This window comes from Homarus americanus, unplaced genomic scaffold (genome assembly GCF_018991925.1).
Source record: "Homarus americanus isolate GMGI-L3 unplaced genomic scaffold, GMGI_Hamer_2.0 scaffold18884, whole genome shotgun sequence".
NCBI classification, from domain to species: domain Eukaryota; kingdom Metazoa; phylum Arthropoda; class Malacostraca; order Decapoda; family Nephropidae; genus Homarus; species Homarus americanus.
The window spans coordinates 1-12027 of record NW_024741393.1 but is presented as its reverse complement, the minus strand read 5'-3'; the positions used below and the strand labels follow the sequence as shown (position 1 = coordinate 12027).

Sequence of the window (12027 nt, the reverse complement as noted above, 5' to 3'; positions counted from 1 at the left end):
TGCTGTAGCCATCAAGAACAAAAGTTTGCTTTGATAGTTTAGTCCCAAGGAGCTATGCTTTGCTTGCATGTTGTACACATCTTTGGTGCTTAATTTAGTAATTAATGCGTAAAAATCCACAAGATAAGAAATCTGTACGAACCCTTCCCATAGGTTGTCAGTTTTCTTTGAATCTTAAGAAATAATCTTGATTAAGAAAATACTAATCATACATCATATCATAAATGAAAGTGGTCACTAAATATGTGCATTCTTCTTAGTACTGTAGTTGACTAAATTTAAGTTTATGTATCTGAAAAAAAAAAAGTAAAATAAGCATAACACTTGTAGCAGAAGTGTTACTGGGACCTGTAACACAGGTCATTTCTCATGACTACAACCCCTTTGGTGTTAAAGAGGTCATCAGACCCAGGTGTTGCTACAACTTGTGACTCGTGTATCACATTATTGTCTTCATTCTGGATTTCAAAATACTTATACAAGTCGAGTTAAAACATGCAGAGGTCTGTGGTTGGCTGAAGTCTGCTTCATCTTTACACTTATGCAATATGAAGGTAGACAAAGGCACTTCATATGATCCTTTTACCCTAGGGGTTAAGTGCTCAGTCTTGATCAACAGAATATGGCACTGACTTAATTAATCAAATAAAATATAGACACTAGTGTCATCTTATTGTCATGTGACCCAATACTCTGTTTCATTGAGGATACTTTGCTAAGTAAGACTCTTACATAAGGGAGGAACAGAGTCCATGGCTCCCATATCTCAGATCAAGTACTGTACATTATGACATTGTGAGAGTAATGCTGACCATTATTTTTATTATAACTTTTCTGTACTTGACACAGATTCAGGTCCACCCTACATAGGTGTGTGACCTAGTTAAGGGCATCTCTTTGCATTATGACATGAAAGGGATTTCTGCCACTTGACATAGGTTATGTCTGTCACTTATTTCTCATAAATGACAGACATTGTTCCAGCTAAGGAGTCACCTCAAAGTAAGATCCTTCTCTTCCTTGCATGAAATTTCTGCCACACAACCTCATATGATAATCTTTAACTGCCACTTATTGGGAGGTGTTCAGAGGTTGTTCCAGACTATCAAAGCTGTGACCCCAAGTCAAAATAGCACTGATGTCTTAAACCTTGTCAGTGGAAAACACAGAATATTTGAAATTGCCGGCATCCGTTATGAGGTTGGAAATTACCTTTAAGTGATCAACACAGTCTACAGAAACTTTTACAAATGAAAGTTAAAATCACTGTATCGGGTTAATGCAGTTACTGAAGTTTGTGATACCCAAGACCATAAATTAGTTAATATTCACATTTTGAGAAAAAGTTTTACCTTTGTTCTTAGAAAGTTAATTAAGGTTAATTAAACATTCATTATGGCATCAGTACACTAGGTAGCAATGAGAGGTTGTGTGTAAATACTAGTAGCAGAATAGATGTGGTAGCACCATTTCCAGGGTGTGTAACCAACAGTGTTATTCTAGATGTGGTATTATTGCAGTTAGTGGAGGTTTAATAGTACCAGGGCTTGGATACAGTAGGGTCGCAGATTACGCTTATCCATATTACGTGAACCCGCTTATATGCGTCTGACCACCTGAACCGCCCTTACGCTTGGGTCTCGGGTGAGCCAACTCACCCAGCATCTCCTGCTAGTTTAGTGTGCTTCTCACTTGTCCATGCTCAAATGAGGGGGAAAAAATCATTACAATACTCTAATGTGGTTTAAAAATAAAGAATATACCTATAATATAAAACTATAAAACAAGAAAAATGAAAAGCATGGGTGTGTATGTGTGGGAATTGAACGTACAGTATGTATTGTGGCAGTAAGCTGTAACTGCATCACTGACTTGCCACCTAGGCAGCCAGCCCCCACACTCCCTCCCCCTATGTGATGTCATGGCATACACACAGCGCATCAGCCACGCATCTCTTGAGTCAACTGGGTAACTGGCCGGAGGATAGTTTGAGTATTTGTTTGTACATTTAAAATGTTCATAAAGTACCATAAGTTTACTACTGTACGTATTTGTGTTCATTTGTATATTTAAGATGTTTGTATGGTACTGTGGGTTAAACATCTCTCAGGCATTCATGTTTGTAAAGATTTTCTTTACTGGTGAATTTTACTGCAATCATGGTAGTTCTCATGGTGATGAATGAGAAAAGGAAGAACGTGCATACTGTGAGAAATTTTGAAGAAAAATTCAAGGTTTTGGACTTTTGAGGAGTGGTGTCTCAAACTCTGAAGTTGAGTGTCGGTTACTTTAGTATAAAAAGGGTTATACGTATATATACTGGGGGAACCCGAATATGCACGAATTCACACTTACACAGGCATCCCAGAAAAATAACCCTCGTATAATCTGAGACCCTACTGTATGTATTGTGAAGAGAGAGTTGTGTAAGAAGTAATACTAGTAGTAGCTGACATGGCAGTAATAATACTTAATGATTTAGCATTAACAGTGGTAGTTCTGGAAAGTTGCCATACTTGGACTGTGTTGATTAAAATATTTATCTATCGGGCAGATATGACAACAGAAGGTTTGATAGAAGTGTTACTTGATGTGGTGTAATAATAACAGCACTAGGCTAGGTAAGGCAGTAGTAGTAATCTAGGGTTAGTTTAATTAGTAATGGTTTAGGCAGAGTAACATTAGGTTAAACATTGTAGTATCAGTGCTAGCCGAGATATTATACTTGGATAAACATGTATTATGTGCATCTCCGTTTCCTGCTGCTTTTACACTACAGTAATCTGTCTCAACTGGCTTTGTCTTGGTTATTCTGTTGCAGAACATTGTGTACTTGGACTTTTCAAAGTTCAGTTACTGATTCATACAGCTAAATTAAATAGGCAATGATTTTCAGTTCATTATTTTTGGTCCCCTTTTGTTTAAATAAGTGTTTCTTTCTTATACTGTATATTGTTAACTGTGATTTGCTGCCTCAATCAAGCCACAATCCTGAGTTGCATATGCACAGGATATGTTATTTGGGAATAATTCCCACAGTTACAAAGTTTCTTAGGCATCTTCTTCATAAGAGGCTAGTCTCGGGTGACAATATCCAGCAAAAAATGAAGACTAGGCAGAAAGAAATTGTTGTCACACAACAAAGCTTACATTGGATATGTAAGTAGAAAACTTTAAATCTGGGATAATGCCTCACAAGGAAGAAGAAATGCTATAACAGTATACAGTACAGTTATCAGGAGAGATGAAAGGACTCTTGACTGTGACTGTACAACACTCATTATGGAATCTAGCCTTTTGTGACATTTAATAAGTTTTCCTAATAAAAAAAAAAAAAAATATCCCAGCAATTACTGTCAAAACTACATTCTGGAATTGTAAAATATATATGCAAGTAAATCACTGTAGGTGCGTGTGATCTAGGTATATGCTGATAACCACAAGGAAAGAAGATGTGAATTACACGAAAGCGCTTGGGAACTTCGTGTTTTCTTTTTTCCTTGTGGTTATCAGCATATACCTGGATCACGCGCACCTACCGTGATTTACTTGCACACATATATATACAGTATATATTTTTTTTTTTCTCAAAATTAACAGTATGTGCACACAAAATTACAGTATATTAACTATATATTAGGCCTAAAGATTAATATCCTTCGGTACTTCATGAGTCAGTCCTACTTCTCGCATGGCCAACAGTAGAGTTTACCGCCATAGTTTAAAACACCTCTTTCTGTTGACGGGTTTTGTGCTGATAAGCATAGTTTTAAAAAATTTAGTCACGAGGAACACCGCACTACAGCTTTTGACAGAGAGGTGTAGCAGTAAGACAAACTAATAATGGTAGTGAAGGAAACATGACTAAGAGATGGAGCTTTATTCCTGATGTTTCGTCACAAGGAATGAACACACGATATGGAGTACTGTACAGAAACGCTATTTTTACAAAAGTAGTGGGCTGAGTTATGTCATTTCCCTTCCTTGGTCAGTTGGTGTCGCTGCTCTCTTTTCTTCACCAATTGTGGGCCACAGTGCGTGACCAGGTCATCTATTTGGTGATAATGTTAGGTTTTAACATAATGGGTGCTGCTTCTAAAGCTTTCTTGGTCTTTTTGTTCATGCCCTAGTGTAAGACCTGGGCACCTTCCCATCTGGACAGATGTCCCGTGGTATCTATGTGACTGATGGAGGCATTGGTTGTTCTGTGGTGTCTTAACATCCACTCAGTGCTCTTGTAGTCTCATCTGTAGACCTCTGACTGTCTCTCTGTCGTATGATTTGTCACAGGAGCTGCAAGGTATACTATACACAACGCTGCCGGTGTTAGTCTGGTGTCTCTGTCCATTGCCGACCATATCTCTGGTCCACGTTCTGACGTGATCGCTGTCTTGATGGTGAAATGCTGAAGGTCGTCTGTAATGAGAGTAACATAAGGTGGAGTTAGGTATTACTGTACCATATATCTATGCTTTGGGTTATATCCTTCTTGTGTTTATGTCCTCTGCTGATGATGTGTCAGATATTTTTCTGTAATTGTATCAGTAATCCTTTTGAGTATCCCAGCTTTGTGTAGACTTTGAAGATGTATGCCAGCTCGTCCTCCAGGTATTCAGTGTCGCATATTCTGTGATCCCGCAGGAAGAATCCTATGGCTGTTCCTGTCTTTGCTTTCTTTCTGTGGACCAACAAGTAGTGGATAAAGTTGTCTTTAGTGGTGAGTTTGCAGTATACCCTGAAATTAGGCCCCTCATTAGTTCTTACGGTGATTGTGTCTAGGAAGGGGAGCTGGCTATTTATCTTTTCCTCCATGGCAAACTGAATCTTAAAGTGGATTTCATTGAATCTTCTCTTGGTGTCCTTCAAGTCCAACCTCCCAGGATTGACGCTGACATCATCAACGTACCCTCAGGCATGTCAGCCTCGTACCCACAATGTTATTGTAGTAGTCTGTCTCCCGAGTCTCCATGAACAGGCAGACTAATGGAGGGACGTGACATAGCTCAGCCCACTACTGGAGACCCTTTTTTTTTTTTTTTTATATATAGTACTCCGTATTGTGTTCATTCCTTTGAAAAAGTCTTATGACACAACGTCAGGAATAAACCTCCATGTCTTAGTCGTGTTTCCTTCACTACCATACTACCATTTGTTCACAATGAACAATGTTCAAACTAATAATCTTGGAATTAGTTCATTTTGTCACACCTTGCTGTTGAAAGTTATAGTGTGGTGTTCTTCATGACTCAATGTTTTAAAACTATAGTTATCAACACTATGACCTCATCAACAGAAATTAGTATTTAAATATACGAGATTTAAAAGTTCTTGTTTCCCCTCTTCCCAAACTCAAGGTGTAATCCCTAAAAAAAAAAAAAAAAAAAATTCATATGTAGTGTGCTTATGTAACAGAAAGTACTGTACTTTACTTCAATATAATTTTAACAATTTGTATGATAATAATCTTACAATAGTCATGTTCTAATCTTTTAAATGTGTCCATGGATAGTAAAGAATATAGAATAAATATTTTACCTAAAAGTGAAGTAACACTCAAAGTTATATCTTATAAAGTTTTTAAAGTTAAACTACATAACTTCTTGATAGGCTTTCATCACCTCAAGATGATTTTAACAAGTTTAAAAATATAAACTGTACTACCAGACTTTTGATTTAACCCACTGTTAATTTTTAACCCTGCTGTTTTCATGTACTGTATTATTGTATTTATTATACAGAGTTTTAGAAATAATAGAACCATCGTTATCTGTATCCAGCCACAAAAAACATAAATCAGTATTGCCTCTGCTTGTTTCTTCTCATCAGCGGAGTTATGACCGACTACCACCTGGCTTGCGTAGTCAGTTCCGCGTGATGGGGGGCCCACGCCGCCAACCCCTGGCCCCCACAGCCTCTTCCCCACACGTACATCAGCGCTATGGTTCCTTACGCTGTAATGTTCTCAGTAACCTCTAGTCTTGTTTCTTCTGTGACCAAAACTTATTAATGGGACATGACTGTCACTAATCAATTGTAAACTTTTACACAAGACTACATGTCCCTTTTGTAAACAGGGTTTTGTATGCACAAGAGGTCCAGCTCAAAAATACAAGTTCAAAAGTAAACACTGCATTAAAACTCAAATAAAATTTAAACATGCCCATTAAATTTGTCAGTATAATCAGTACCTGTATCAGATGGATATATTATAACTACAGTACAGTATTGTTCTCCAACTTCATAGTAGTTAAAAGAAAAAACAAAGTTGTGGTTAACAATGGAACTAGCTACTAGAGATAAATGGTAATATATTAGGAATAGCAAATTTTTCATTTAAATTCAGTAAATGGTCTTGATAACAGCAAAATTAATGAGTTGTGAAATGTGCTTAAGAATTTAAAAGCAACCAAGAAGTAAATTGTATTACTGGACTCGAAAAGGTATATTTTAAGAGTTCAGTACTGACGTATAAATGTTAGTGATTGAGTGCAAGAAAGTACAATAATTTCAACAGCAAATGTAAAGAAAACTAAAATACAAAGTAAGTTGACAAGAAAGGCAAATTTTATATTAGTTTGAATGGAGACAATGAAAAATTTTGGGTGTTTTGAATGTGTCAACAAATGGAGTACGGTAATGAAATTAAAATAGCCATGGAAAAAATAAATATAAATGCAAATGTGAGGTTAAGGACAAGACTGCACCTTCATACACTCTGAAAAGGATGAGACAATCCAAGAATTTTTCACATGTGTAGCCCCTTTAGTTAGTCTTAACGCATGAAGGAATGATTTTTCCAACTCTCCTATGGATACATAATGCACAAGTAAACATTGTTCAACAATGTGAATAGTGGAGAAGATTCAAAAGCATTTACAGGAGTTTGAAAAATGAATAAAAAGAAGATACAGTATTTGTTGAAGGAATGAGAGGGAGAACCAGAACGAGATGGACAGACTGTGATCACTTACCTACTAAGAAGACATTTACATATCATCCTTTGATGTCAGCAATGTAGGCCTGGCATCAGGTCAATAGAGATAGAGATAGTCAATAGGGATAGTTGTAAACTACCAATCTCTAATTAGTCTCACCTCTTAAGGTGTAGTCACACATGCCAAATATTGACAGGAAATCAAAGATTCCACTAACTTTATCTGCCAGAACAGATAACAACCAGTTGCCGTGGCAACAGTTAACGTTGGGAACAATCAATGGTTCTTACTCCAAAAGTTGTTTATTCTCTGTTGCCCGTATTGATCTTTGACATTCTTAAGTATTATTTCAGAATACTGTATACTGTATCCTAACATAAATGTTCCTTATATATGCCTGAAATTTTCTTAGTTTGAACATTCTTTTATGTATTAAATGGTATGAAATACTGTAAAAGCTAAAATTATGAAAATATCGGTACTGTAGTATTGCTAAAATAGAAATTACAACGGGACGGTGATGTGGGAATCTGATCTTCAACTCTACAGTCTCCAAGTAAATATGGATTCTTGGCTATGAGTGGCATCACTAGGCGATTAATTCCTGGAACTTGGCCTTGATTATATGGTGAAAGTCATAGAATGGTTGGGGGTCTTTCAGACTAACTTCTTAGACTAGATTATTGTAAACACTTGTTGTCTTTTCTTGCGAGCCAGGAACGTACCCCCCACACATTTTTTCTTGTGTTTAACCTTCTGTAACGTAACTGCGCATGTTATTAAGGCAATGATAGCCACTGGAGTCACATACGTGGATGCCATTTCTTGTTTTAGTTGCTGAAACAGTCGGCAAGCTTGTATAATGGATCTTTTGCATGTTATCACTGGGTCAATGCAATTGGCAATTTAATTCCTGTTGATGAAATAGTTTCAACGATTTTTGTCACTGGAACATGCTAGTGTGACCGCGTTTTGACACAGTACTGGTTCTCTCTCTACCATATTCCTTGCACCCTTCTCATAAGGGTTTGGTGTACTTTATAAGGTAAAGTTCTCCAATTAGAAACACTTGATAACTTTTGTGTTTTGAAAGTTAAGTGATATGCATTAAAGCCATCCCTTGTGACTTCCTGGCTTCCTTATGTGGTAGTGAAATTGCAGCCTTGGTGGGGGGAGGGGAGTAATGAAAAGGAACAATGTTTGGAAAATATATACTATACCATGCCTACAAACAACATTATTCATTACATGTTATCAGTTCTTCAGTTGTAAGACTTTAAATATATCTTCCTTAGATTAATGTATCAAACATTAACAGATTTGTTACTGTCAGTCTACACTACAGTTTTTGTGAGATTGACTGAATAAAAGTAAACTACTAATTTACATTGCTAATTACTTTTATAGTTGGAAGTAATTTAGGGCTTGCGTATTTTTGTGCTGGATTCTCTTAACATTCTTCATGAATTTAAAAAGTTTTAAAGTACTTTTTCATGCCAACAGTATTTCTCGAGCATGAAAGTATTTTCAGATTCCCTTAAGTTAAATGTAATAAATGCACACACTTTTGTATTCCTTTTTTCCCTTAAAATGCACACAATCTAAGCGCTAAAGTTTTGTGACTTTGCATGATCATTCAGACTGCTAGTTTCAATGCAGCATGTGTAAAATTACAATTTTTCCAATTTTCTTGTAGTTTTGTAAAGAAAAAATATATAGTTATCATGGTCAATTAGTAACATTTCAAATTCAGAATGTTAACATGCAAATAAATTTTTCAGAGCCTGTCAGGTGGCCTCTCGAGGTCACCGCGTTCATCACGCCCGCGCCGTTATGCATCGGCGTCCCCCAGACGCCGCTCTGATCAGCCGAAGAAGACGCTGACCTTCACGTGATCTGGTACACCAAACTAAGGAGATTATTTGACTTCTTGTAAGAGTTGGTAATGCCAATGAAAACTTGCCGAACTTTTCTAACCTTGGCCACACTGTCACAAGCAAGTGTGTGTGTTGTGGTGTAATCACTCTAGAAGTGGTTATGACATAGTTAGGCTACAGTACAGTACCTCCAACTGTGACATCAAGCGAACCGAGGTTTTGTAGACTATCTCGTAAGTTGGATTTTGAAGTTACTATTCTCGCTCTTGTCTGCGAGGTAGGGGCTCCTTCCTGGGATGCCTTTCTTGAGCTTATCTTTCACTCTGCAAAATTTTACTCTATCAAAAGAGTAATATGATAGCAGCTTGAAGATTATGAAAGATGAAAGAATACTGCCAGTACTGATACTTGAGGATATAGGGAACTGCTATGGAACACTGCCACTTTTTAGTCTCTTAGTAATAGTATTTGGTGTACATTAAAACTTAAGATGGAAGCTTATCTCTTAGAACACAGTTGTCAATTGTTGTTGGTACGAAAGTGTTGTTTTTCACACTGCCATCTGAAAGCAGTGTAAAGGTTTTGGTACTGATAACACTGCATTGAACTTGATGCTCCAAATGTGTAACATATTTTCAGATACTTTTCGAAATGAAGTTAAAAAAAAAATTTTTGAATGTAGTCTTGTATTTTGACTAAATGCATGTTGTTTACAGTACAAATGACAATAGATCAAGATTTCCATTTCTAGCCCAGATAAATTTTTAACCGACCAACACTGCATATGACATTCCCACAGATCCATTGAAACAGTATTGTTATTCATGTGTAAAAGTCCATGGATCGCAGTTACCTTCATTTGGCTACTAAATTGTCTAGTCAAGGATTCGTTCTTCTATAACTTAGGAACAAGAGATAGAGGCCACTCTCAATGCACGTTCCTAGATGTTATGAAGTAACCCATAGCCTTAGGAGCACTCATCACGTCCTTTAGGTGTGCCTTCAGTTGTTTAAAACTCCTAAAAATATTGATGGTTAAAATTCTTTGAAGTTTAAAATAATTGTTTACTGTGCACTCAATTGTTATACTGTACTGAACTGCTCATCAAATAACTACTAAGTCACTTTAATGCAAATATCAGAGGGATCGGTTATTTTTATAAATATGTTGTTCATAATAGTTTAGTTATTATTGCTGTACAAGTTGTATACTGTTAGTTTTCAGAATTTATATATATATAAGTTGTACATCTCATAATTTTATTCCAGACTAGGAATTTCACATTCTGATCAGAAACATTGCATTTACTCTTGTAGCATTTCCCTAAGTGTTACTTTCTTATTGATCTACAAGTAGATCAACAAGTGAAGTTTTAGATGCAGGTCACCAAGTGTATGTATGCTCGGTCCAGATGTACAGCACAAAATCACAAAAGAGATTGGGACTTCACCTATTCTTTATTGCAAGAAGGGCAAATGACAGTCCCAAATAAAATACTGTGGTTGCTTTTTATTGTTATAAGCATACAACTTGATGTATTTTTATATTTTTTTATGTAATATGGATCATACAATATTTGACAGTTGTTAGAAAACTTTGGTCTAAATTATTTTGAATGAAACTAGATGGGATCAAGTGACTGCCTCAAACATTACATTGTACTTTTGGGTAACTGTCATTTCTATTCTCACTGAACTAGTGAATTTGCATGTCTTGTAGATAGAGAATAATTAAAGAAAAGAAATAAACAAAAACTGACTTTTCATTTAAACCTTAATGTAAACTGATTAAGTGAGAAAGAAAAAGTTCTACCACACAACCATATGGTAGGAATATATTTTGAGAAATATTACCGAATTTTCCAAAGTATATTATCAAAGAAAACGGGAAATTTGTATCACAGAAAACGGGAAATATCTACTTTCTGGGAAAGTTGGTTATCTACTTATCATAGAAAACGGGAAATTTGTATCATAGAAAATGGGAAATAATCTACTTTGCAGGAAAGTTGGTTATCTACTTTCCCAAAAAGTAGATTATCTACTTTTCAGGAAAGTAGATTATCGACTTTTTGAGAAATTTTACCTAATTTTCAGAAGTAGATTATCATAGAAAACGGGAAATATGTATCACAGAAAATGGGAAATATCTACTTTCTGGGAAAGTTGGTTATCTACTTATCATGGGAAATTTGTATCATAGAAAATGGGAAATAATCTACTTTCAGGAAAGTTGGTTATCTACTTTCCCAAAAAGTAGATTATCTACTTTTCAGGAAAGTAGATTATCGACTTTTCAGGGAAGTAGATTATCGACTTTTTGAGAAATTTTACCTAATTTTCAGAAGTAGATTATCATAGAAAACGGGAAATATGTATCACAGAAAATGGGAAATATCTACTTTCTGGGAAAGTTGGTTATCTACTTTCCCAAAAAGTAGATTATCTACTTTTTCGGAAAGTAGATTATCGACTTTTCAGAGAAGTAGATTATCGACTTTTTGAAAATTTTACCTAATTTACAGAAGTAGATAATCATAGAAAACGGGAAATTTGTATCACAGAAAATGGGAAATATCTACTTTCTGGGAAAGTTGGTTATCTACTGATCATAGAAAACGGGAAATTTGTATCATAGAAAATGGGAAATAATCTACTTTCTGGGAAAGTTGGTTATCTACTTTCCCAAAAAGTAGATTATCTACTTTTCGGGAAAGTAGATTATCGACTTTTTGGGGAAGTAGATTATCGACTTTTTGAGAAATTTTACCTAATTTTCAGAAGTAGATTAACATAGAAAACGGGAAATTTGTATCATAGAAAATGGGAAATAATCTACTTTCCGGGAAAGTTGGTTATCTACTTTCCCAAAAAGTAGATTATCTACTTTTCGGGAAAGTAGATTATCGACTTTTCAGGGAAGTAGATTATCGACTTTTTGAGAAATTTTACCTAATTTTCTGAAGTAGATTATCATAGAAAACGGGAAATTTGTATCACAGAAAGTGGGAAATAATCTACTTTCCGGGAAAGTTGGTTATCTACTTTCCTGAAAAGTAGATTATCTACTTTTCGGGAAAGTAGATTATCGACTTTTCAGGGAAGTAGATTATCGACTTTTTGAGAAATTTTACCTAATTTTCTGAAGTAGATTATCATAGAAAACGGGAAATTTGCATCACAGAAAATGGGAAATAATCTACTTTCCGGGAAAG

At 35.7% G+C, this 12027-nt stretch overlaps 1 protein-coding gene across 7 annotated transcripts in view; it reads left to right on the top strand.

The window, feature by feature from the left end:
• Positions 1 to 10567, top strand: part of LOC121875873 (rootletin-like) — a 130030-nt gene extending 119463 nt beyond the window's left edge. For 5 of the 7 annotated variants that reach the window (XM_042380587.1, XM_042380588.1, XM_042380589.1 and 2 more), the window contains 2 exons: positions 5827 to 5925; positions 8717 to 10567. In XM_042380587.1, coding sequence (XP_042236521.1) covers positions 5827 to 5925; positions 8717 to 8830 — 213 coding nt within the window. In that variant the 3' untranslated portion in view covers positions 8831 to 10567. Of the gene's footprint in view, positions 1 to 5826; positions 5954 to 8716 lie in introns of all 7 variants that reach the window. The other 2 variants (XM_042380590.1, XM_042380591.1) reach the window with 2 other exon arrangements.
• The last annotated feature ends 1460 nt before the right edge of the window (positions 10568 to 12027 follow it).